At 51.3% G+C, this 26,109-nt stretch overlaps 4 protein-coding genes across 4 annotated transcripts in view; 2 read left to right on the top strand and 2 right to left on the bottom strand.

The window, feature by feature from the left end:
* Positions 1-847: 847 nt before the first annotated feature.
* SMARCD2 (SWI/SNF related BAF chromatin remodeling complex subunit D2) lies at positions 848-10,359 on the top strand (the record flags this gene model as incomplete). The annotated part of the gene is made up of 13 exons (XM_080712447.1): positions 848-1,063; positions 5,456-5,640; positions 5,775-5,817; positions 5,943-6,065; positions 7,712-7,867; positions 8,321-8,416; positions 8,559-8,660; positions 8,784-8,945; positions 9,110-9,207; positions 9,356-9,491; positions 9,655-9,777; positions 9,917-10,018; positions 10,306-10,359. 13 exons carry the CDS (start codon positions 848-850, stop codon positions 10,357-10,359), a joined length of 1,596 nt encoding a protein of 531 aa, XP_080568573.1.
* A 995-nt stretch (positions 10,360-11,354) lies between these two features.
* Positions 11,355-16,158, bottom strand: PSMC5 (proteasome 26S subunit, ATPase 5; the record flags this gene model as incomplete). The annotated part of the gene is made up of 12 exons (XM_080712448.1): positions 16,133-16,158; positions 15,517-15,588; positions 13,928-13,997; positions 13,300-13,397; positions 13,086-13,142; positions 12,780-13,010; positions 12,377-12,503; positions 12,099-12,289; positions 11,903-12,001; positions 11,707-11,817; positions 11,514-11,600; positions 11,355-11,408 (listed from the first exon to the last, which is right to left on the bottom strand). Exons 1-12 carry the CDS (start codon positions 16,154-16,156, stop codon positions 11,355-11,357), a joined length of 1,221 nt encoding a protein of 406 aa, XP_080568574.1. The 5' UTR covers positions 16,157-16,158.
* Positions 16,159-16,720: 562 nt separating this feature from the next.
* FTSJ3 (FtsJ RNA 2'-O-methyltransferase 3) lies at positions 16,721-24,656 on the top strand (the record flags this gene model as incomplete). Its single annotated transcript, XM_080712446.1, has 20 exons — positions 16,721-16,787; positions 16,959-17,064; positions 17,367-17,413; positions 17,527-17,606; positions 18,008-18,107; positions 18,202-18,396; positions 18,917-19,032; positions 19,134-19,238; positions 19,320-19,420; positions 19,657-19,737; positions 19,828-19,977; positions 20,102-20,237; positions 22,646-22,827; positions 22,949-23,066; positions 23,151-23,422; positions 23,677-23,762; positions 23,845-23,944; positions 24,026-24,209; positions 24,291-24,385; positions 24,464-24,656. The coding sequence occupies 20 exons, from the start codon at positions 16,721-16,723 to the stop codon at positions 24,654-24,656; spliced, it is 2,514 nt and encodes an 837-aa protein (XP_080568572.1).
* Positions 24,657-26,001: 1,345 nt separating this feature from the next.
* DDX42 (DEAD-box helicase 42) overlaps positions 26,002-26,109 on the bottom strand; it is a gene marked incomplete at its 3' end in the record, with an annotated part of 53,921 nt that continues 53,813 nt past the window's right edge. Inside the window, exon 19 of the mRNA XM_080714102.1 lies at positions 26,002-26,104. Coding sequence (XP_080570228.1) covers positions 26,002-26,104 — 103 coding nt within the window. The remainder of the gene's footprint in view (positions 26,105-26,109) is intronic.

Raw genomic sequence — 26,109 nt, 5'->3', positions numbered from 1 at the left:
TTTCCTTCTTTTGGTACTGAGGATTGAACCCTGGGGCAGTCTACCTCCGAGCTACACTCTAGCCCTTTTTATTTTTTTATTTTGAAACAGGGTTTCACTAAGTTGCTGAGGGCCTCGCTAAATTGCTGAGGCTGGCCTCGAACCTGTGATGCTCCCGTCTCAGCCTCCCAAGTACTAGGATTACAGGCATGAGCCACCACGCCCATAAGAAAGACCTGACAAACGATTCTGGGGAGAAGATACCTTGGTACCTCGGTTACGCCGCTACAAAGAGGAGAAAGATACAGCTACCCATTCACTGCAGAGGCCCTGCGTGACGTTCGACCTCTGACCTCGCGCCGGCCCCGCGCTGCAGTGCGCAGCTTCCGCTCCCACCCCTCCGGCCAAGGGGCGGCCCCAGGGCCCGTGTGGGCGGGGCCTGAGGCAGGCGGTTGGGGCGGGGCCTGTTAGGGGCGGGCCTCGCGGGGGGCGGGATTTGACGAGGCCTCTCCATTGGGCGGCGAGGCGGAGGCGGGGCCTGGGCCTGGCGGGCTGGGCGGGGCTTGGGGCGAGTGGCCGCCTCGGGGCGACTGGTGTCTGGGGCTGGCGGCTGCAGGCCGGCCCGCTGCAGATCCTGGATCCGGAGTCTCCCGGGCCGGAGCGGGATCAGGGTCGGCCCCGGCTCTAGGCGGGTCTGTGAGACACTGGCGAATTTAGATTAGGAAATCCCGGAGCTCGGATCCACAAACCCCGGAACCCGGAATCAAGGTCGCAAGTTCCGGAGCGCGGAGCGCGGCGCGCGGAGCGGACTCGACGCGGAGCCCGGAGCCCGGAGCCCGGATCGGAGCGCCGCGGACGGGCCGAGGCGATGTCTGGCCGTGGCGCGGGCGGGTTCCCGCTGCCCCCGCTGAGTCCCGGCGGCGGCGCCGTGGCCGCGGCCCTGGGAGCGCCACCTCCCCCAGCGGGACCCGGAATGCTGCCCGGCCCGGCCCTCAGGGGCCCGGGGCCCGCTGGAGGCGTGGGGGGCCCCGGCGCCGCCGCCTTCCGCCCCATGGGCCCCGCGGGCCCCGCGGCGCAGTACCAGGTGAGCGGGGCGGGCGGGCGGCGCCGGGCAGCACGCCGGGGGGCGTCGAGCGAGGGGCTGGAGGAGCCCCTGCGCAGAGGGCAGAGGGGTCCGTCCTGCAGGAGCCAGTTGGAGGGCCAGGCCGGGACCCTGGGCTGCGGGTAGGGGCTGGTGGCAGAGTTGAAGGGAAGGCAGAGGGGGACTCCACGGTGGAGGGTCCGAGGGCTTTTTGGCACAGAGATGGGGGCGTCGTGGAGAGCGGGCGCTTGGGTTAGAAGTCTAGTGCAGGTCCAAAGGTGGGGATCCTGGGAGTTCATGAAGTTTTGAAAAAGGGCCCTCATTCGGTGCACTCCAGGCTTGCCCTGTTTTTTTGTAGTTGGGAACTGGCAGCGAGCTCTAGCGGGTCTGAGATGGCTCTCAGCGGCCAGCGAGGAGGAAGGAGGCCTGGCTTCCCACAGCGTGGGAGGCTGAGGAGAGGAGGGCCCGGGGACTCCAGCCTGTGCAGGGACAGACTGGACTCCCTGGCCAGACCCAGGATCCTTGGCCAGGATGTTTCTGAGTTAGAGATAGTGGTGGCCAGGCCTGAGGAAGGCCCAGCCCAGTAACAGATCATTCTGGGCAGACTCTCCTGGGCTTTGTGCCTGGTGTCAGTGACCAGGAGTTGAGTCTGGAGGAGCTGAGCGGCTTCACCCGGCCTTGTGGTCTGGGGCTGTAGAGGAGCCTGCAGCTGTAGCTGCAGGAGTTGTTTCAAAGGGTACTGTCCTGACCCCTCTGTCCCAGAAGAGAGTATCTCAGGTTGCAGTTTCAAAGACCATTGAGAGGCAGAGACTTGATCTTTGGGGTCAGTGTGTGAGGAACTCAGCCTGACCCACCGTGGGGCTCCACAGTCCTCCAGTGTATTGTTTCAGGTTTCTTGGGGATTCAGTTTTTCCCACCCCCCACCACTTTTATTTAGCCTCTGGATTCTGACAACATGTATCCCCGCCCGCCCGTGTGCCCCAGCCTTTGACACTGGCTTCTTGCTAATTTCTGACGGTGTGCAATGCAGCATCCTTTCTTCTCTCCTAGTGTCTCTAGGTGGAGATCCCAGAAATGAATCCTGGTGGAGTATACATAATCTGCCAGGACCTCAGAGCTATTACTTCCTAACATGATGCTTAGCTGAGGGTACTGATTTTCCCTTATTCCTCACTTCTTCTCCTTCCTCAAAAGAAAACAAAGGAGCTGAGGATGAATGGAGACAAATCTAGTCCCAGGAACTCTAGCTGGAGTCGGTCTTTCCCATCTTGCTGCCACCCTTGGGGATTCATGAGCCCAGGGTATAGGTGAAGGGGTCCCTATATCAGTCATTCCAGTCTTGGGGTCTGCTAATTGAGACCTGGCCTGGGAGTTTCCTGTTGGCCTTTGGCCTTGGGGGGACCTGGAACAGACAAAAGCCTCTCCACTTTTTTTTTTTTTTTGGCATGTAACCCATAGGATGTGTGGCCTTGGGAAAGCCCCTGTGAGGATGGATTCCACAGTGTTTCTGGAGAATGGCCTTGGGCCTTGTAGCTAGGCCAGGCTGGCTGACTGGATAGACCTGGGCTAATAGATATGGCCTTGAGCCTGGGTTTCCCATCCTACCAGCTTCCCGCCACCACCACCATTATAATCATTTTCTTCTTCTTCTTCTTCCTCCTCCTCATCTCCTTTTCTGGGAAGGGGCAGGAGAGAGAGAAAGGAGGACCCAGCTTACTTTGGTTGCATTCAAGGGAGAGCCTGCTTGCCCTCTTTTTAAGTCCAGTTGTATGACTTCCAGGAGACTTGAAGTCTGGAGAACAAAGGGATTCCTGTCCACTAAGGCTCATGGGCTAAGCAGGAAGAAAAAGGATTTGAGGGCCCAAACTGGGCAAACAGAGGAGCCTGGTGAAAGAAGGGAAATGACAGCCCAACTCCCTCCAGAGGATGGTTCTACCTCTGGGTCAGAGTCAACTGAAGAGCTTAAAAAACAAAACCACCTTGCTGGGTTCACTCCAGATCCTTCACAATACTTGCTATTCCTGGGGAGGGGGATTTGTCCTCCAACTGAAGCCCTTAGGCCCAGCCACCAGGGGCATCAGGGCCACAGGCTTTGGGAAGGGGCCCCCTGATCCCTAGATTTCTTACCTGGAGGCAGCAGCATCAGGCCCAGCCTCCTATTCTGCTCTCCTGGGTGGTGGTGGAATCAAACTTAGAATATGGGCTGGTGCTGGGCCAAGGAAAAAGAGGTTGCTGCACTTTCTCGGGTACCAGGTCTACCTAGCTCTGCTGGAGGCAGGGAGTCAGCATGAGAGTTTGGGGCTTTTTTTTTTTTTTTTAAACTCATGAGTTGTTTTTGAAGTGGGAGGAGTTACTGGCACTTTCAGGCCCAGGTGTGGAGCTTGGCAAGACTGAGCCAGGACTTGATGAACTATAAGCAGCCGCTGGGCGTGGTGGCACACGCTTATAATCCCCGTACTTGGGAGGCGGAGACAGGAGGATTGCGCTGGCTTAAGAGACCCTGTTTCCAAATAAAAAAGTATAAAATAGGTCTGGGAGTGTAGCCCGGAGGCAGAAGGGCTTCCAGGAACCCCAGTACCACCAAAACAAAAACAAAAACAAAAAAACCCCAAAACAACAACAACAAAAAACTATAAGCAGCCTTCCCCCAGGGCCCTGGGTGAGCCGGGTGCTTAGAGCCCAGAGCCCAGGAAGTCTGGAGCAGATGTCTAGGTGGGGCTTATTCCAGGCCCGGCCCTTGCTGCTGTGTCTTGGGAGTTCCTGCGCTGGGTAGTGCTGCAGGTTTTGAACCCTGGAGACCCACTTGGGGACCAGAGTGCACTAGCTCACCCTCTGCAGCTGCTCCTTCCGTCATCTCAGGCATTGGGAGAAACTCAAGTCTGGGATGTCTGGGCTGGATTACAGCTGTGGCCGTACTGGGCTGCCCCACCCCCCTTCTTTCCATAATCTCTGGCCATGGCTCATTAAGGCAGAGAAACAGGCTGTCTTTTGCCTTTCAGCAGCTCTGATGAATCTCTTCCTGATGAGGAGAGACTTGTGGCAAGACTCCCGAGGTCCCAGGGCTCCCCCACTTTTAACTCCTCATTCTGTAAACTCTTCCCTTCCACCCTCTCCCCCGTCCTCTTCCCCACATCTCTGGGCCATGTCTCTCTCCTCTGTGCATCTGGTCAGGAATCTGACCCACCGTTGGGAACATGTGTTTGCTGCTAGATGAAGAGGCGGGGGAGACTCTCTTCTCAGGATGCTGGGGTGGGCGAGAGTCCTTTGATTCTGTGCGAGTCTCCACCCAGCCTGGCTTGGTTGGCTGGTTGTGCTGGTTGCATAATCTGGGCCCTGGGGCCAGCCCTGTGAAGCTGCCAGGGACAGTGTGTGCAAAGCAGAGCTGCCAAACAGGCCGTGCAGGCAGCAACCATGGGAAGGGGGTTGGGGGCGGAGGTTACTCCTAGATGAGCTCCACAGAAATGTTAGGGAGCTGGGCCTCGGGTGTGAGAGGCTTCTGCAGCCTTCTAAAGAAGCTATTTCTGTCACCCAGACTGCAGCGGCTAATCCTATGACTCTGCTCCTTGTATCCTAAGATAATCTCATCCCCATTTCCCAGTTTGGGATTGCTAGGGTTAAGTTGGGCCAGCCCCAGCCAGGCTGCCAGGTGGTGCTTGGACAAAAGGGCAGAATCCAGGTGTCAGCTGCTCTCGCTCCCACAGCTACCTAGGAACCACAGCTTCCCTTTTAGGGTCTTCTGGTGTGGGGGTGGGGGGCTTGGCAACAGAGAGATGAGTGAGGGGTCCAGTTCTGCTGTGGGTAGGGGCCATATGGTGTCCAGATGGCCTCTGCACTTTGTGTGAGGCCACCCCTGCCAGCTGGAACACATCCAAGCCATCCTGTTGCCATTGCTCACCTGGGTGCTGCAGCCTAGTGACCAGCAGCCTTTGCCACAGCGCCAGCTAGTGACGGGATGGGCACTGGGCTCTTCCTCCTTGTCTGTTATGTCCTCCTGCACCCCTCTGCCTGGCTAGGCCACTGCCCCCAAGGGAGAGCTTAGTGGGACCATCTGAGGACCTCAAAAGTGCCTTAAAGCCAGCTGGTCCAAGGGAGCAGGGGCACTGTATGCTGCGGCTGAGACGCCCCCAGGCCCTTCCTCTCATGCTCGCTCTCCTCCCACCTCTGGGCTCCACAGCTCATTCGCTGGCACAGCTGCCAGGGCGGTTGCAGGGGCGGGGCAGGTGTGGTTTACACCCTGTGCTCAGGTGCCAGCTCCCCTTTGTTCCTGGTCTGCAGTGGGGCTCCCCATGTGCGGCTCAGGCCAGGCCTGGCTGAAGACGGATGGAGGCCATGGGCTTCGGGCCCCGCAGGGCCCTACCGCTGACCTGTGCATCCCCGTTGCCTCCCTTCCTCCAGCGGCCTGGCATGTCACCAGGGAGCCGGATGCCCATGGCTGGCATGCAGGTGGGACCCCCTACAGGAGCCCCATTTGGTGCAGCAGCTCCACTTCGACCTGGCATGCCACCCACCATGATGGATCCATTCCGAAAACGCCTGCTGGTGCCCCCGGCCCAGCCTCCGATGCCTGCCCAGCGCCGGGGGTAAGACCACCAGCTTGTAGCAGAGGGCGCCTTCTGTCCTCAGCGTTTCAGTGACTGAGGGAGACTCCTCTCTTGGGGAAATAGAAGGGTGAGTCCTTCTACTGTTCACCTAAATCGGCATCTCTCCTCCCCAGGTTAAAGAGGAGGAAGATGGCAGATAAGGTTCTACCTCAGCGAGTGAGTGTGTTGGGCGGGAGGCTGGCTGGGGTGGGAGGCCATCTCCCCTCGCCCTGCGATGGGGGAGGGAGGGAGGAAAGAGCCAGAGCTGCCTGAAGCAGCCCATTCAACTCCTTCACCCTCAGATCCGGGAGCTCGTCCCAGAGTCTCAGGCATACATGGATCTCTTGGCTTTTGAGCGGAAGCTAGACCAGACCATTGCTCGCAAGCGGATGGAGATCCAGGAGGCCATCAAAAAGCCTCTGACGGTATGTGCAGCCCCCATTACCTTGGGCCTTCCCAGACTGCATTGTTCCTCTCCGGCTGCTTTCCAGGGCCAAGAGAGGGTCTGTATTGGGCTAGAGTAGCACTTTTCATATACAGGATTCAGCCTGTTAGGAAGTAGAACATGAACTCAGTTTAATGTGTTAGAGCTAGCATGATTAAATGAATATGAAATAGTTGAAAATACCAAGATACAGTTGTGAGGTACTTACCACAATTGTGAGTGAGAGTGTGTGAGTGTGTGTGTGTGTGTGTGTGTGTGTGTGTGTGTGTATCCTGAGCAATGATTTAAAATGTAAATGTTATAGATCATGTGGTCAAAAAGTTTGAAAGTGGTCAGCCGGGTGGTAAAAGTGGTGGCGTATGCCTGTAACCCCAGTACTTGGGAGGCTGAGACAGGAGGATCACAAGTTCAAAGTCTGCCTCACCAATTTAGTGAGGCCCTCCACAACTTAATGAGACTCTGTTTTAAATAAAAAGCCAGGTATGGTGGTGCACCCTTGTAATCCCAGTACATAAGAGGCTGATACAGGAAGATCACAGGTTTGAGGTCAGCTTCAGCAAGTAGTGAGACCCTGTTTTCAAAATAAAAATAGGGCTGGGTTGTAGCTCAGAGGTAGAATGCCCCTGGGTTTAATCCTCAGTACCTCAAAAATAAAATACGAGCTGGAGTCAAGCATGGTGGTGTACGCTTGTAATCCCAGCATTAGGGAGGCTGAGATGGGAAGATTGTGGTTTGAGGACAACCTCAGCTACTACTTAGTGAGGTCCTTTGCAACTCAGTGAGATGAGACCCTGTTTCAAAATAAAGAATAAAAGCCGGGCATGGTGGCATACGCTTGTTATCCCAGCATTTGGGAGGCTGAGACTGGAGGATTGTGGTTTGTAGACAGCCTCAGCTACTTAGTGAGGCTCTTTGCAACTCAGTGAGATGCCCTTTCAAAATAAAGAAAAAATAGGGCTGGGGTATAGCTCAGAGATAGAATGCCCCTGGATTCTATCCTCAGTACTATAAAAAGAAAGAAGGAAGGAAGGAAGGAAGGAAAGAGAGAGAGAGAAAAAAAGAGAATAAAAAATAGGGCTGGGGGTTTAGCTTGGAGGTAGAATGCCCCTGGGTCCCATTACCAGTACCAAAAAACTAAAATAGGGCTGGGAATGTAGCTCAGAGAATGCACCTGGGTGTGATGGTGTGATTCCCAGTAACACACACACACACACACACACACACACCTCCCCAAGCTCCCAGCTGGAGGCACTTTTTTTTCTGCCTTTATTGGTGTTATGGAACTCAGGCCTCATGAATGCTAGGCAAGTGTTTTCCCTCTGAACCACACCCCAGCTCCAGAAGCCCCTGACTTGCTTGACGGTGACCTGTATAACACCAGTGGTTACCAGTGTTACCCTGTGGTAACACCAGTGCCAATGTGTTGGCATTGTTGGTGATATGTTTCCCTCATAAAACTTTTAGGTCCCTTGAAGATCAGGACTAAGTTTTACTACTACTTTGCAGTGCTTAACAAAGAACCTGGTCCATAGCACTCTACAATGATACTGAATGAGTTCATTGGGAAGACTGGTAGTGATTCCCTGCAGTTAGTTCACCTCTAATTGACGTTTTTCCTCTTTTTAGCAAAAGCGGAAGCTTCGGATTTATATTTCCAATACTTTCAGTCCCAGCAAGGCAGATGGTGATAATGCGGGAACTGCAGGGACCCCTGGGGGAACCCCAGCGGGGGACAAGGTGGCTTCCTGGGAACTCCGAGTGGAGGGAAAACTGCTGGATGATGTGAGTTGGGGAAGGAGGTGCCTGGAGGGGAGGAGGCCAACGTGGTTTAAGACTGGGACCAGACAGGGCGGGCACTCCTAGAGCCCTGGAGGGAGACGGCACAGCCCCAGCCAGCTAGAGGTTGAAGGTTTTGTTGTTTGGCAGTGCTGGGAATTGCATCCAGGACCTTGTGCCTGCTAGGCAAGCTGGCTACCACTGAGCTCCAGCCCCAGGCTGATGTGTGGTTATTACAGCTCTTCCTGCAGATGGCAGTCATGTGTCTTGTCTCTGGATGGCAGTGGGGCTGCACGGAGAGCCTTTCCCACCCTGCCCCTCACTTGGCCCAGTTTGACTGCTGCTTCAGGGCCCCACTCAGGGCCCTGAGCCCCAGGATTGAAACGATGTTTTCAGGCCTAGTATATACTTTTGGGGTGAGAACTCAGCAGCACCATATCATTCTCTTTCCATTACCAGCCTAGCAAACAAAAGAGGAAGTTTTCTTCATTCTTTAAGAGCCTCGTCATTGAGCTGGACAAGGAACTGTATGGGCCTGACAACCACCTGGTGGAGGTGAGAGTGGTCCTGGGGTCCAGGGAGAACAAGCTTACTGAGGATGGCAAACATGGGCTGCCGTGCCAGATGCGGGGGTGGAGGCCTTGGTTCTGGGGAGATGAGCCCTTGCTGATAAGCACTGCTTTCCTTCTCCCCGCAGTGGCACCGGATGCCCACTACCCAGGAGACAGATGGCTTCCAGGTGAAGCGGCCCGGAGACCTCAATGTCAAGTGTACTCTCCTGCTCATGCTGGATCACCAGGTGACAGATGTCTAGGGCCACAGGGACTCATTAGGATGAGGTTTTTAAATCCCTCCTGTCCTTGCCCTATTCTTTGTTTTTCCACAAGAACCCCTCCTCTGACTCCCGTCTCTCCACGCCCAGCCTCCCCAGTATAAATTGGACCCTCGACTGGCGAGGCTGCTGGGAGTGCACACACAGACAAGGGCTGCCATCATGCAGGCCCTGTGGCTTTACATCAAGCATAACCAGCTGCAGGACGGGCACGAGCGCGAGTACATCAACTGCAACCGTTACTTCCGCCAGGTTAGCCGGTCCCACCTTCTTGCTCTCAGCTCCTGCCCGGTTTGCTGCCCGATTCCCGGTGGGCTAGTTCTCAGCCAGTCCACTGACTGCCACCTTACCAGGCCTAGAGTGGCCCACTGCCCCTGTGCTCACAGCCATCACCAAACCTGTGCTGCTCTTTCCAGATCTTCAGCTGTGGTCGGCTTCGCTTCTCGGAGATTCCCATGAAACTGGCTGGCTTGCTGCAACATCCCGACCCCATTGTCATCAACCATGTCATTAGGTAAATGGGACGGGAAGGCTCTTTGAAGAACAGATTCACCCTTGGCTAAAAAGCCAGAGAGCCAGTGGTTGGTTTCTCAGAGTGGGCCCAGGTGGGAGGGATGGACATAGCTGTTGTGCTTCCCCTTCCTTTCTTGCACTGCCTGCAGTGTGGACCCAAATGACCAGAAGAAGACAGCCTGCTATGACATTGACGTGGAGGTAGACGACCCACTCAAGGCCCAGATGAGCAATTTTCTGGCCTCTACCACCAACCAGCAGGAGATTGCCTCCTTAGATGTCAAGGTGGGCCCTCTACCTACACAGCCTGTTCTGGGGCCCAAGAGGAGGGTGGGCCAGTTTATTATTTTTATACTTGTAGCATGTCAGATCTGGGCTCTGTCCTTTGGATTTAGGCTTGAGAACACTTGATTTGGGTGTGGGCCTTACATATGCTGCCCTTCCCCAGATCCATGAGACCATTGAGTCCATCAACCAGCTGAAGACTCAGAGGGATTTCATGCTCAGCTTTAGCACTGACCCCCAGGACTTCATCCAGGAATGGCTCCGTTCCCAACGCCGGGATCTCAAGGTGGAGCGTGCTTTCCCGAGGGGCATTCCCTGGGAAGCTCTGGGTGGATTTTACCCTTGAGCACTCTTCTTCTAGTCCTAAGGGCAGATAGGCTCAGGAGTAGGAATTACGCCGTGGCTTTCCTCTTGGTTCTTTGCAGATCATCACTGATGTGATTGGAAATCCCGAGGAGGAGAGACGAGCTGCTTTCTACCACCAGCCCTGGGCCCAGGAAGCAGTGGGGAGACACATCTTTGCCAAGGTGAGGCTCTGCTGTTTGTCCTCTTTTTTTTTTTGGGTACTGGGGATGGAACCCAGGGGCATTCTACCTCCAAGTTACACTCCCAGCCCTATTTTTACTCTTTATTTTGAAACAGGGTCTCACTGAGTTGCAAAGGGCCTAAGTAGTAGCTGAGGCTGTCCCCGAATCGTTATCCTCCCGTCTCAGCCGCTCAAATGCTGGGATTACAAGTGTGTCACCACACCCGGCTGTTTGTCCTCTTTTGGTTGTGAACAGCAGAGGTCTGAGCCATGTTCTTTCTTCCCCAGGTGCAGCAGCGAAGGCAGGAACTGGAACAAGTGCTGGGAATTCGCCTGACTTAACTGCTCAGGGATCTCTTCCTTCCTTCTAAGCCCTGGAGCCTGGCAGGGGACTACCCTCTGGGACTGAAGATTCGTAGGATGGGGTGAGGGTGATAGTGTCTCATCACCCTCTAACCCCCAGCTTTAGTTTTATACATGTAACCATAGGATCCCTTGTTGCTTGGTCCCCAAAGCCTTCTTACTTTTCGCATTGGCTTTAATTGGGCTCTCAAGATGCCTCCTCTGCCCCCTGCAGGCAGGCCCAAGTAGTACTTCTGGAGGCTATGCTTTGATGTAATGTTAACTGAGACATTTCCAAACCAAAGGCTGCTGGGTTTGCTTGTTTACAGGCTCCCACTGGGGCCAGTGTCGGAGCTGGCTCCAAGGAGCTGGGTGAGGAAGAGGAGGCCCAGCCCAGACTCTTCCTGGCCTTTCAAAACCAAAGTTCTTTGTCATTCCTACAAGCCCAGCCTTGCCGCTGGCGTTTTCCTTTCCTTTGGGTATTTGCACTATTTGGGGAGCAGGTTTTTCTATGTGGGAGCCACTTTTTTTTGTACAGGGGTAAGTTGGGGTTTTTCAGGGAGCCCTATTCGGTGCCTCCTTCCTTATTTTCTTTTCTTAATCTATGCAAGCGGCGATGGCCGCCATCATCTCCTGGAATGCCGGGGGCTACTCCCCAAGCTGCTTGGGCCAGGGGGAAGTAAAGCCTCCTAGGAGGGATGCTGTTCTCCAGCTGGCCTGAGGGGGGGTGTGTGCATGGTGAGGGCAGGGTGAGGTGAAGGGAAGGCTAGGAGGATAGTTTTGTTGTTGCCTTTTGCAGCTTGGTAAAGAGGGTGGGCCCTAGGGCTTGGCAAATGCCACTTCTGGCAGGTTTGGAAATTTCCAAATAAATCCTTTTGTTTATTAGTGGTGTCCAGACGTGGTTATTGAACAGTGTGACCACTCATTAACAGACTAGACTTCTAGAGGGCTTGTCCCACAGACCTTTATTTGAAGGATCCATACAAGACACCCCCTCACTTCCAAAGTTTCTTGATAGACATATTTTTCTCACTATCTTTCTGCATGACCTGGAGAGAGAGCACAAGCAACAGTAAGCGACCAGCCATATGAACACCTTAGCCCCCGTGCCAGAGCCACCCACCGTCAGCAAAGCAGAAAGGGGGAGGCTGTACCTTGGCCACTGCCATCTCAAAGTCTTCCTGGGTGACATGAACTCGCCGTTCCCGCAGCGCGTACATGCCGGCCTCTGTGCACACACCCTGAGTAGGAAAAGGAAGCCGAGGCCCTGTTGCTTTGTGCCTAAGGCTGAGCTGGCCCCTAAACCCAGGGCTCCTGCCACTGCTCTTTCCCTGAGATTTTGATTACCTTCACTTCAGCCCCGGATGCTCCTGGCATCAGCTCAGCAATTTTTCTCAAGTTGATCCCTCGCGTCAGGTTCATTTTTCGAGAGTGTATCTTCAAAATGTCCAGCCGGGCCTAGAGACAGGAGAGGAAAGCCCCGAGCTTCATTCACCCCATGCCCACAGTCAGAGCCACTCCAGATACACCACCCATCACAGACCTCCTCATTGGGGGGTGGGAATTCAATTTTTCTGTCGATACGTCCTGGGCGAAGCAATGCAGAGTCCAGGATATCAATCCTGTTGGTGGCCATGATAACCTGGGTAGAGAAATGGGGTGAAATCAGCCAAGGTCCCCCTTGGCTTGCCATCACAAGGGCCTTCCTCTGGCTTGTGCTGAGGTCACCACCACCTCACCTTGATATTCTTGGTGGCCTCAAAACCATCCAGCTGGTTGAGCAGCTCCAGCATGGTGCGCTGTACCTCACTGTCCCCCCCAGAGCCCCCCTCCAGGCGCGAGGAGCCGATGGAGTCGATTTCATCCATGAAGATGATGGACGGAGCGTGTTCTCGTGCCATGACAAACAGCTCCCTCACCATTCTTGCCCCTGTGTGGAGGTCAAACTGGCATTAGAAGCTAATGAGTTTCCTATCTGCTTCCCTTCCGCTGTTCCTGTGTTCCTAGCCATGGTTACCTTCCCCGATGAATTTCTGTACCAATTCAGAACCAGAGACACGAATAAAGGTGCAGTCTGTATGATGCGCCACAGCCCGGGCCAACAGGGTCTTCCCAGTGCCGGGTGGTCCATACAGCAGCACTCCCTGGGGAAATGGCAGGATTCAGGGCAGAAAGCCAGCCTGACTGCTGGTTTGTGCCTGAACCCTTGCTAGAGGTCAGTGATGCAGAAAATTATTGTCAAGGTCCTTTCTGGAGCTTATATCCAAATAGGTTCGTGCCCTGGACACCTCCCCCCAGCCACTCTGCAGCAGGGAGGGTTTGCAACCCAAGCAGGCTATGGCCTGCACCCGACCCCAGCAGTCTGGCCTGCAGCAGGAGGCCTAGGTAGAGCCCGCCGCCCAGAGCAGCCTGCTCCTAACCTTGGGTTGTGCAATGCCCAGCGCTTCAAAGAGCTCAGGGTGCTTCACCGGCAGCTCAATCACTTCTTTGATCTCCTTGATCTGCTTGTCTAGCCCACCAATCATCTCGTAAGTTGAGTCTGGCACCTTCTCCACCATCATCAGTGACACTAGAGGGTCCACCTTGTTGGGGAGGATCTTGTGTAGAGTGTAGCTGTCATTTCTTAGAGCCACCCGGCAATTGGGTGTCACCTGGATGAAGGGGGCAAGTTTCAGGAAGCAGTGTGCTAAGAACTGGCCCCATCCCACCTAATCTGCTCCACTTACATCATTGATGTCGATATTCTTGTCCACGTCTACAACAAACTTGCCCTCAGGATGTACCTAAAGAAACAGGGGCTTGTGATCTTCCCGGATAACCACCAAGTCACCAACCTCACCCAGGAAAACCCACAGGAACCCTCTCAACACTCTTCCTAAGGCTACAAAGGATGGGGATGCAATGGACAAGGGGCTGGCCCTGGGGCCATCCTGCTTTTACCTTGACCAACACTTTCTTCTTATCCATGGCCCGGACTACTTCCCCCACGTAGGAGCCCTGTTCCTGCAGCAGCTGCAGCTCCTCCCGCAATAGGCGAACTACATGGCAAGCAGAAACAGTGGTCACTTGGCTTCTTTGGTGTCCTCTCCAAGGACTCAATACAACATGCATGAACTAAGTACTATTTTTCTGTTTTTAAGTTTTTTTTTTTTTTTTTTTTTTGTATTTTTTGCAATACTGGGGATGGAGCCCAGGGGCATTCTACCTCCGAACTACACCTCTAGCCCTATTTTTTATTCTTTATTTTTAAACAGGGTCTCACTGAGTTGCAAAGGGCCTCACTAAGTAGCTGAGGCTGGCCATGAACTGTGATCCTCCTGTCTCAGCCTCCTGAATGCTGGGAATGCTGGGATTACAAGCATGCGCCACCATGCCCGGCTTCTGTTTTTAAGTTTTGAAGGGAAGGTCATACACAGAAAAGGTAACAATTTGTATACTGAAGAGGCTTACAGGGCAGCTGGAAAACGACTATATAAAGACAATGTAAAGCACCGCCTTGGACTCCAGCCGCTATGGGGCTGGAGGTCAGCAACGTTAGCTGCCCACATGCAGTGTCGCATCACCTCACCTTTTGCATTTAGCTCATTCCTCTGTGCCTGCAGCCGGCGAAGGTTTTGGCTCTTATCATTCACAATCAGCTATGGAGGACGAGAGACAAATTTCATTACTCAAGGGAACAGACAGGAGGGTCTTGGCCAAGACAGGTAGGTGTGAGCCGTGGGGAAGGCACAGGGCACCTGCATTTGTGTCAGATTCTCCAACAGGATCCTAACCATCCTGTCCTGTCCTGCAAGAAGTCTCTTGAAGTCTAGGGACTGGTTCGGGAATAAAAGAATACTGGAGAGATCTTTAGGTGAGAAGCCTGAGTTCTATCTAGCCTAGCTGCTCTCAATTAAAAGTGAGGTGAAGAGAAGGCCTTTAAAATTTTACCATATTATGTACGGGAATAGCATTGGCTACCCTGCTTCACTTCAGGACTACTTTGATGAGTAAATGAAGCCAACTGTAATCACTCAAAATGGTAAAACAAATATAATACCTGGCAAATGTACCTGACAGTCCAAAATTTCCCCTATAGCTTTCTTCTATCCCAGTTATCTTTCTTTAGGTTAGAGAACTGGGTTGTAAAGTTCCTTTCTCAGTTCTCACGAGGTCAGCACTGTTCAGGCCCCTCAGTGCTGTCCTTCCTAAAGCTCACGATTCATCTAGCTGCAGCCCCCTCTGACAAATCTAGACTCCTGAACCTACGCCTTCCCTTTTGTTTGTCTTTTTATTTATTTTAACGATACTAGGGATTGAACCCAGGGGCATTCTACCTCTGACCTATACCCCCAGCTCAATTTTTTATTCTTAATTTTGAACCAGGGTCTCACTGAGTTGCAAAGGGCCTCAGTAAGTAGCTGAGGTTGGTTGTGAACCTGCGATCCTCCTGTCTCAGCCTCCCAAGTACTGGAATTATAAGCGTGCACCACCAAGCCAGGCTCCAGTGGTTCCCTTTAGTTATATAACCCTTGCATTTACACTTCTTCCAAAAGTTTATGGCCTTGGGCTAGTGGTACCTTTTCTATTTATATTTGACTTTTAGCTGGGTGTGGTGATGTGTACCTGTAATCTCAGTATTTGGGAGGCTGAGAAAGGAGGACTGCAGGCTTAAGGACACCCTCAGCGAGTAGTCAGACCCTCATCAACCTAGTGAGACCCTGTTTCAAAATAAAAAATAGAGCCGGGTGTGGTGGCGCACGCTTGTAATCCCCGCGCTTGGGAGACGGAGACAGGAGGATCATACAGGTTCGAAGCCAGCGAGCTGGCTTAAGAGACCCTGTTTCCAAATAAAAATATAAAAAATAGGTCTGGGAGTGTAGCCCGGAGGTAGAAGGGTCTCCAGGAACCTTAGTATCACCAAAAAATAAATTAAAAAAAAATAAATAATAGGCTGGAGATGTGGCTTGGAGGTAGAATGCCCCTGGTTTCAATCCCCAGCAACACACACACACACACACACCACTTTTGTAGAAGAGTAACAAAGGGAGTGGGAAACAAGACTGCTAACTTGATACACTTTATACTGCTTGTTACATCTTACACAACACTTTCTTTTAGAAATGTGTTTCCAACAATCCTCATCCCTTCCTAGCCCCCTCTGCAGTCCTTCCTCACCTGGAGTTCTTCAATTTTGGACAGATAATACTGGCGGAGTCCACTGCCTGCCTTCCCTTCTTCCAGCTCCATCTGAAAACATAGTATAATTATCAAACAAGATATTAAGCATACACGGGGTAAAGCCATTTCTAAGACACTTCACCATAAAAAGCTTAGGTTCTAATCCCTCCCTCTGAGTCCTCCATTTTTCCTGACTAAAATAAAATGATGCAAATACCATCTACCTCCTGAGACTCTTAGGAAGTCGAGTGACCATTACACCGTAGCGTTCTGCACTGTGGCAAGCGCCATACAGACCAGAAGTGTTTCTACTACAGACGGAGGCGGCAGGAAGGACCGGCACTCTGTCCCCTGAGACTTGTGCATCGGCGGGTCCCCGCTCCCATCTCTCCTTTCACTCCACTTCCATCCAACCCTCCCCGACTCACCCGGGGCGGCGCTGACACAGCAGATCCAGTGACAGGCCAGGCCTCGTCCGGACTGGTCCACTTACCCCCGGCCCACTGGATCTCCTGCCGGTCCGCTCTCCACCTGGAACTACGCCCGCCCACACCCGGCCCGGGTCTAAGCCCGTACGCAGCCACCGCCGCCGCCGCTGCTGCTGCCGCCATACCTGCTCCGGCCCATCAAGCGCCATCTTCTCTGTTCAACGAAGACCGCCGGCATCCGGGCCGTCTCAGTGCGCAGGCGCAGAAGCGGGTCAAGCGGCCTGACGACCCCGCAAGAAGAGTTCCGGGTCAATGGGCGGGGCGTGAGGCCAGACGACAATAAATAACAGCGGCCATGATGGGAGGGGCGGTACTCTAGGCCAGGGTCTTTGGGAGAGAACGGAGAAGAAATAAAATTTCGAATTGTTGTTTCCTAGAAACTAGATTTTCAGTTATTGTAATATACGTGTTTAGTCCCAACTTTCGGCGTATAAGACCTGGGGATGGAACATGAGAAAATTTTGGCCACTCTCAAGATGGCGGAAAACATGGAGCTAGGGACTCAGAGGGCGGAAGCGGAAGCGGAAATACGCTCTGTCTACATGTGCTGTTCCAAGTGTGGGGTCCGCCGCGTCGGGTTGAGGTGAGTGTGAAGTTAGGCACCAAGTGTGATTGTCGCGGGGAGTGGGAAACGAGCGGAGTACAATGCGTGGGAAGGGACGTTTCCAGCTTCTGCTTTTTCCTTAGATCGCCTGGCATTTTTCTGTTCCACAATGGGCAAGAAGGGTAAAGTCGGCAAGAGCCGGCGGGACAAGTTCTATCATTTGGCAAAGGAAACCGGTGAGTCAGGGTTTGAGCTGAGAGAGAACTAGACAACGATTTCGATCCGCTACGCTTTTGCTTTCTGAGTATTGGGTTCTTTTTCTGCATTAGAGGTGGTGGGTTGTGGGGCAGGAGAAGCCCTGCTGGAGCCCTGCTCCGCGACCCACATCGTTTTGTCAACATCCCCAGGTTACCGTTCCCGCTCTGCTTTCAAGTTGATCCAGCTCAATCGACGCTTTCAGTTCCTGCAGAAAGCCCGAGCCTTGCTGGACTTGTGTGCTGCTCCGGGAGGATGGTGCGTACCTTTCGCAGGGTTGTTCTGCTAGAAGCTTCCTGGCCCTAGGTGATTTAGAGTTGCGGTGGAGCAGGACGTGATTCGAAACTTTCTTCACCCACAGTGCAGCAATTCTAGCCTTAGATTTTTCTATACTCTAGAGCATCCCTTTCTCTGTCACGGAAAAAAGGCCTAGAATGTGTAGGTATGACATTCTTTGGCCACTACACTTAGTAGGAGCTCCTAACAGCAAGGATGAGGGATCACATTCCCAGGGGAGAGAAAGGGACAGTCTTTGGTATTTTAACTTGTTCTTTCCATAGGCTGCAGGTGGCTGCAAAGTTTATGCCTGTATCCAGTCTCATTGTGGGTGAGTAACAACAGGTGGCTCTCCTGGGTGTTTTCGGGAGTGTGTATGAGGTGCTAATTCTGCCCTGCATTTCCCTCCCTGTTGAGACAACCCTTTGACCTGATTTCTTACAGGAGTGGACCTTGTCCCAATCAAGCCTCTCCCCAACGTGGTGACCCTCCAGGAGGATATCACTACAGAGCGCTGTCGGCAGGTAATGACAGTCTTTTGTCCTGCCTCTTTTATTGCAAATATCCACATCGCTCAAGTCCCCTTAAAAGCAATTTCTTTCCTGTTTATCTTTGAGCAAGTGCACCCATGACATATGTATGACAGACCGTGACAGATCTCGCGTCCATGCCAGGGCCCTAGGAATTGGGGGAAGGGCTGGGATCTTTAGTAAAGTACTGTCCTGTGGACTTACTGTCGTATTGCAAACTCTGTGAAGATGGACATATATTCATTTTGTTTCCTGTTGTATCCCCAGTGCCTGGCACAAGATTTGGCCCCTGGCAGATACTCAGTAAATGATCAGATGAACAAATGACTGATCTAGGGACACTGTTCTTAGTCATTTTGATTTGTTTTTGTTGCTATAATCTCTCTCCTCTGTAGGCCTTGAGGAAGGAGCTGAAGACCTGGAAGGTTGATGTTGTGCTCAATGATGGGGCCCCCAATGTTGGGGCTAGCTGGGTCCATGATGCTTACTCACAAGGTGCAGGGCGTGTTGGCGTGGAGATGAGAGCGGGGGTGGAGGTGGTGTGCCAGCAGAGGTCACAGAGGTCCTCACAGTCGTCTCTGTCCAACAGCCCACCTGACACTGATGGCTCTGCGATTGGCATGTGATTTTTTGGCTCGTGGTGGCTGCTTCATCACAAAAGTATTCCGTTCCCGTGATTATCAGCCCCTGCTGTGGATCTTCCAGCAGTTGTTCCGCCGTGTCCAGGCCACCAAGCCCCAAGCCTCTCGCCATGAATCTGCTGAAATCTTTGTAGTTTGCCAGGGTGAGTCTTACTTCTTTCTCTTCCTTCACCCTGCCTTCTAGTCACTAAAGAGCACAATTTGTGTGTGTGTGTGCTACTGGGACTTGAACCCAGGGTTCAATTTATTTTACTTCTGAGCTATACCCCAGCCTTGTTTTTTGTTTGTTTGTTTGTTTTGGGTTTTTTTGCAGGTCTGGGGATGGAGCCCAGGGGCATTCAACCTCTGAGCTACACCCTCTGTCCTATTTTTTATTCTTTATTTTGAAACCAGGTCTCACTGAGTTGCAAAGGGCCTCACTAAGTAGCTGAGGCTGTCCGTGAACTGCGATCCTCCGGTTTCAGCCTCCCGAATGCTGGGATTACAAGCGTGCACCACCACGCCCAGCTCCTTGTTTTGTTTTTTATTGGGAAACAGTGTCTTACTAAGTTGCAGAGAACCTCACTAAGTACCTGAGGCTGGCCTCTCAGGTACTGGGATTACAAGTGTGCACCACCTCTCCTGGCTCAAGGCACATTTTTAACTATATCTTAATTATTTCAGGATTCCTGGCTCCTGACAAGGTTGACAGTAAATTCTTTGATCCGAAGTTTGCTTTCAAGGAGGTTGAAGTTCAGGCTAAAACTGTTACTGAGTTGGTAACTAAGAAGAAACCAAAGGTGTGTTTGGGGAAGAGGGCCATCCCAGGTCTGGAACTCTGGGGAGGTTGTGCCCTTGGAGTCCTTCAGAAGCGACTCCCATCTGTCTTTCTCTCCCTAAGGCTGAAGGTTATGCTGAGGGTGACCTCACTCTTTATCACCGAACCTCAGTCACTGACTTCCTGCGAGCTGCCAACCCTGTTGACTTCCTCTCCAAGGCCAGCGAAGTGAGTTTCCAGGATTGAAGGATGTTAGGAAACCCCAGAAATGGCATGCATACCTCCCTGACTCTTTCTCCTGCCATATAGATCTCAATAGACGATGAAGAGTTGGCACAGCATCCAGCCACCACTGAGGACATACGAGCATGCTGTCAGGACATCAAAGTGCTTGGGCGAAAGGAGCTCAGGTACACAGTATGGGCCTGCGAGCCAGGGGCCAAAAGGCAGAGAGGCCCTCCACCGAAGGCCATGATGTCGGATCTCTGGAAACAGGATGCTGTTTGAGCATGTTTTAGAGGTTTGAGATAGGGGCCTTGAGCCTTAGCGTTTATGGGCTGAAGCCTAAAATTTCAAGTGTGGGCTTAAAATAGAAGAGGGGACAGGGACATAGAAGGATATGAAAAGGTCAGTATTTCTCGGGCAGGTCCCTACTGAACTGGAGAACAAAGCTTCGGCGATACGTGGCCAAGAAGCTGAAAGAGCAAGCAAAGGCCCTGGACATTAGGTAAGGAGGGAGCTCCACTGGGGAGGTGTAACTGGGTGTTGGGAGGAAATGTCTGGGAAAATGACCAAACTCCTTGCACTGTTATATCAGCCTCAGCTCAGGAGAGGAGGAAGAAGGTGAGGAGGAGGAAGAGTCAATAGCTGGGCCCACAAGGCAGCCCTCTAAGGAGGAGGAGGAGGAGGAGCAACTGAACCAGACCCTGGCAGAGATGAAGGCCCAGGAGGTGGCAGAATTAAAGCGGTGAGAGAACTGAGGAACTTGGTAAACTTCAGTTCCTTGGCGTATGAAGATCGGAGAATTGAAAGGCATCTAGGTGGGGGTTTTTGGAGCGGGCCAGGCTTAATTCCTCAACCCATCCCTTCAGGAAGAAAAAGAAGCTGCTGCGTGAGCAGAGGAAGCAGCGGGAACGTATAGAGCTGAAGATGGATCTGCCTGGGGTTTCCATTGCAGATGAAGGGGAGACTGGCATGTTCTCCCTGCGCACCATCCGTGGTCACCAGGTAATGGGGGCTGGGGATGTAGGTTGAGGTGACAGGAAGGTTACTGTGGTAGGGGACATTGGATTATGTGTCCTGAATGAACATGAGGCTTTGCTTGCTGTCTTCACACATGACTTGGTGAGGGGAAGACTAGGAGAAAAATAAGCCTGTGAACTCAGGTAAAAAAAAAACATACAAGCCAGGTGCCGTGCTTCACGCTTATAATCCCAGTGCTTGGGAGGCTGAGACAGGAGGATCACAATTTGAGGGCAGCCTCAATAACTTAGTGAGATTCTCGGTAACCTAGTGAAACCCTGTTTCAAAACGTAAAGTAAAAAGGACTGGAGATACAGTTTGAAGGTAGAATGCCCCTGGTCATTCCCCATTACCAGAAAAGAAGAAACAGTGATGAAGTACGGAACACTCACTCTTCTGGAACTAGAATATTAGGACTGAGGCTTGAGGTTATAGATGCCACCAGGGTACCTAGGTTACTAGCACCACTGAAGAGAGGGTATACCTCAAAGAGCACTGTTTTCTGGTTCACTGAGACCAAGTTAGTGTCTGGTGTTAGGCTGTTAGGTGGTGCTTCTGTCAAGTACCGAAGAACATGCTTTTCCTGATAAAAGCAGTGTCACAGGCAAAAATGAGCTTTTGTGGCTCCTGTGTGGGAACATCACAGCCAGGTCATCTTTGTCACACAGGAAAGGCAGGAAAGCATAGTGGCCCTAGAACAGGCCCAGGCTCAGGCTTCAGTCCCATTCCCTTCACTCCAGCTGTGTGACTCTGAGCCACTTATGCTCTCTGCTTACAGTTTCCGCATCTGTAAAACAGTATTAGAACTAGTGTTTTTTGTGAAGAAAGAATGGTTAGGTACAGTCCCTAGAATATTGTGAATGCTGAATAGTACTTTGTTCTCCATGAGGAAAATCTTGAGCCAGGTAAGGTGGTACATGCCTGTAATCCCAGCTACCTGGGAAGCTGAGACAGAATTCCAAGTCTGAGGCCAGCCTGGGCCATTTAGCAGGGCCCTGAGAAACTTAGTGATACAGTTTCAAAAACTGAGCTACAGTTGGGGGTGTAGCTTAGGGGTAGTATGCTCTTAGATTCAGTCTCTAGTACCACTGATACATAATTAAAATTATAAAAATATAAAAGGTTGCGGATGTAATTTAGCAGTAGAGTGCTTGCCTAGCATATACAGGGCCCTGGGTTTGATCCCCAGCACCACAAAAAAAGAAAATATTTTGAAATTCTGATGTTTGAAGTATCAATTTTATTAAATATATATTGTCTAGGCTCCTTTTCTCCTTGGAATCAAAATGTATAGATAGTATTCTCAGGTGAAGTATTTTTTCTTTTTTTCGGTACTGGGGATTAAGCCCAAAAGTATTCTACCTCCCAGCTACATCCCCAGCCCTATTTTTTTTTTTTAAACATAGTCTACTAAGTTGCAGAGGGCCTAAGTAGCTGAGGCTGACCATAAACCTGCAATCCTCCTGTCTCACCCTCCCAAGTACTGGGATTACAAGTGTGTACCACCCACCACACCCTGCTTGAGGTACCTTTTGAGTTTTTCTTTTTTCTGCAGTGCTGGGAATAGAACCTATGGTGTCATACGTGGTAGGCAGGTGCTCTGACACAGCTACATCCACAGCTCTTGTGGTTTCTTTCTGGTCTGTTTATTTTTTGCAGTACTGGGGATGGAACCCAGGAGCATTCTACCTTCGAGTTATACACCCCCCAGTCCTATTTTTTAGTCTTTTTTTTTTTTTTTTGAAACAGGGTCTCACTGAGTTGTGAAGGGCCTTGCTAAGTAGCTGAGGATGTCAGCGAACCACAATCCTTCAGTCTCCGCCTCCTGAATGCTGGGATTACAAGTATGCACCATTACGCCCAGCTTGTTTTTTATTCTTTGTTTTGAAACAGGGTCTTATTGAGTTGCAAAGGGCCTAAGTAGCTAAGGCTGTCCTCAAACTCCGATCCTCCTGTTTCAGCCTCTCCGAATGCTGGGATTACAAGTATGCGAATGCTGGGATTATAAGTGTGTGCCACTATGTCCGGCTTTCCTTTTTGAAACAGGGTCTTGCTAGTTTGCTGAGAGTCTTGCTACATTGCTGAGACCTTCCTTGAACCTGAGATCTTCCTCTCAGGCTTCCAAGTACTACTGGGATTACAGGCATGCAGCATCCTTGGCTAACAGTGACTTTGTTAAACTAATGGGCGGGACAGTTAATACCCTGGCCTGGAATGGATTGTTTTAGATAGATCAATCACTACCCTGGGTCACAGCTGCCCTATCTGTAAAAGGAAATGAGGGTATTTGCCACCGTGTATTACTTAAGTGTTTTTGGTAACTAAGGTAACATGCATGGGGAAAAGTAGTAGGCTTCCTTTGAGTACCTGATCTGATTCTCTTAAAATTTTAGTTGTTAGAAGAAGTAACACAAGGGGACATGAGCGCTGCAGACACATTTCTGTCTGATCTGCCAAGGGATGACATCTATGTATCGGATGCTGAGGATGAAGATGATGGATCTTTAGACAGTGACCTGGATCTAGAGGAATTAGCAGGAGTTGGGGGACATCAACGTCTAAAGGAACGAAAGAGGTAGGGGTATGTGTGAGGGAGGGAGTGCCACGTCCTCAGCTTAGCACCTGAGGTGGAGTTGGTGCTGGCCTCTGGACACTTGAGATTACTGAGCCATCCCCACTTTCCTCTCTGTCGTCAGTGTGCAATTTGCTCAAATGGAAGATGATAAAGAGGAGGAGGAAGAGAATCCACTGCTGGTACCACTAGAGGAAAAGACAGTGCTGCAGGAAGAACAAGCCAACTTGTGGTTCTCAAAGGTAAGAGGAGCCTGGAGCAAGTCTGATAGGAAACTAGGACTTCCTGGGAGAGAGTAGCTGAAGACAACACCCCCCCCCCAACAGGATGGCTTCAGTGGGATTGAGGATGATGCAGATGAGGCCTTGGAGATCCATCAGGCCCAGCTGTTAAATGAGAGTCGTCGGAAGGGAAAACAGCAGCCACAAGAGCAGCCACCACCACCTTCCAAGTTGAAGACTGAAAGGAAGTCTCCCCAGGGCGAGGAAGTCCCTAAGGGAGCAGAGGCTGCCTCTGGGGCAGAAGCTGCCACTGGCTTTGGAGGGGAAGAAAGAGAGAACAGCTCAGATAGTGATAGTAGCACTGAGGATGAAGAGAGGTGAGTGGGTGCAGCTGCTGGAAGAAGGGATGAAGAGGAAGCTGATTTGAACCATTTTTATAGACGGGGAAGGGATTGATGCATGCGGGGCTTTAAAATATCAGTGATTCTAACAGCTTGGGACAATCTCGATGGCAGCATGTCTGCAGTTTCCTTACATGGTTTAAGTAGGAAGCAGGGTGGAGGTGAGGTGGAGTGTGGTCTGAATGGCACAAAAAGGGTGGAGTATTTTACAGTCCTGTACTCTTTCATAGATGTGAGCCATCTCGTGGCAAGAAGCGAAATCGAGGGCCTAAGTCAGATGATGACGGGTTTGAGGTAGTGCCTATTGAGGACCCAGGTGAGAGCTCTGCATGCAGCTGAATGAGACCAGTGGGAGTCTGTTGGGAACTGGGCTTTGATTTCTGTCCTTTGCTTTCTAGTGAAACATCGGATTCTGGATCCTGAGGGTCTTGCTCTAGGTGCCGTTATTGCCTCTTCCAAAAAGGCCAAGAGAGACCTCATAGATAACTCCTTCAACCGGTAAGAAGTCATGAAGTGTGTTAAGTGGGTGATTTCTTCAGTAGAGGGGCTGGTTATTGGATTGGTGTCCTCTCCATGCAGGTATGCATTTAATGAAGATGAAGGGGAGCTTCCAGAGTGGTTTGTGCAGGAAGAGAAGCAGCACCGGATACGGCAATTGCCTCTTGCTAAGAAGGAGGTAGAACATTACAGGAAACGCTGGCGGGAAATCAATGCTCGTCCAATCAAGAAGGTGGCTGAGGCCAAGGCTAGAAAGAAGCGGAGGGTAAGTGGTGAGGTCTACCTGAGGCTAGGCATGGGTGGGGCAGGGATGGGGTGAGAGCATCTAACTGAGGTCTCCTCCCAGATGCTGAAGAAGCTGGAGCAGACCAAGAAGAAGGCAGAAGCTGTGGTGAACACAGTGGACATCTCAGAACGAGAGAAGGTGGCACAGTTGAGAAGGTGAGGGAGATGCACAAAGGCATTTGAGGTTAAAAGAGCAGCAGAAAGCATCTCTAATCTGTCTGCTTCCATTTACAGTCTCTACAAGAAGGCTGGGCTTGGCAAGGAGAAACGCCAAGTCACCTACGTTGTTGCTAAGAAAGGTGTAGGTCGAAAGGTGCGGAGACCAGCAGGGGTCAGAGGTCATTTCAAGGTGGTGGACTCCAGGATGAAGAAGGATCAGAGAGCACAGCAACGAAAGGAGCAGAAGAAAAAAAACAAGCGAAAGTGAAAGAGCAGGCTGGGCCTCCAGGAAGGTGATGCAGTAGAGAGGAGATGCAATAGCGCTCACTCTGTCCTCCTTGGTGCCAGCCCTGCCTACCTTTGCTCACATCACAGCTGTCTGACAAGGCAGGGAGGTAATGTACATAAAACTGGTGGCGCTGAGCTGTGAAGATGGTTCTGCCTGAAGGATGGTCTCTTATGAAAGCACCGAGGAATTGTCCTATTGGTGCCGCGGACAGACCCCACAACCCTTCTGTGAAGAACATGGAGTGCTACATGAACAGTCAAATCTTTTTGGTGATGCTTGCTGTAGCTTATTCCTGAATATGTGGGGTTGAGCCTTCCCCTAATGCTGAATAAAACCAAAATGATAGAATTTCCCCATATCTGAGATCATATTTTAATATGTACCAACAATTGTAAGGTAGAAATGACAAACAAATTGCAAGTCCCAGTAGTAAAACATTTACTAGAGAGCAAGCAGAGAGGAATGCACATCTTAAAGAAACTTTCACAAAGTCACAAAATTCAAAGTTTGTATATTTTCTTTTTTATAAACAAGATAGAACAAAAATCATGAAAATCATTTCAGCAGAAGACTTTTCTACCATTGGGGCAAGTTTAAAAAAAATACACTGAAATAGAAGAGACACTTTAAAAGCTTTTTTTTTTTTTTTAAATTTTAAATTTCAGACCTGGAGCAATCCTGGTACCCATTGGAGGATCAATCATTTCTCTTGAATCTTAGTGACTGGAAATCTGAAGGCTTGGGTCTGGAAGGCTGCATCTTCCTACATGTCTCAGGGCTAGATACAAACTGGCTGGGGAACCTGAGTGTCAACTCCTTCTGAGCACTGGGCATCTCCCGTCCCTTCCCTGCAACTGTCTGGAAGCATTAAATCACTCCCCAGATATCTCCCTGGACTGGGTTTGCTGAAGCCAACTCCTAAAAAGAAGACTGCCTGGTCACACAGATAAGAAAAAGAACTCAATTATAGGTGTTTATAAGGTGACATTTTAGTAAAAAATATAAGCTACTTATAAACCTAGAGTGAGTTTTGTGCCCAATAAGGCCCCTTCTCCCACAGTATCTTCTACTTACCCTCATGACAACTTGCCCAAAGCCAACAAGCTTCCCAGCCTTCACTGCTTATAAGGACCAAAGCAGTGTCCCAGGAAAGCAGAACAATCATTCAGATGAAGGCATAATTGTCTCTGCTTCAGCTCTCCACAAAGGGCAGGGGGTCCTTATACCTTGGACCCCAACCCAGCCCTGAGACACCTAGTTACCAAAATCTCTCTAAAGATAAAATAAAGACAACTGATTTCACCCTATATATAGCACATACCCTCTAACTGTCCCAACGGCTTTTCTTGCGTTTGGGTGGTTCTGGGACAGCAAAACCATCAGCTGTCTTATCTGTCTTGCTGTCCATCTTGTCCATCTTGCTGCTGCTGTC

This window comes from Muscardinus avellanarius (assembly GCF_963383645.1).
Source record: "Muscardinus avellanarius genome assembly, chromosome: 16".
Taxonomy (NCBI): Eukaryota; Metazoa; Chordata; class Mammalia; order Rodentia; family Gliridae; genus Muscardinus; species Muscardinus avellanarius.
The sequence above is the reverse complement of the archived record's forward strand: the minus strand, read 5'-3'. Positions and strand labels throughout refer to the sequence as shown.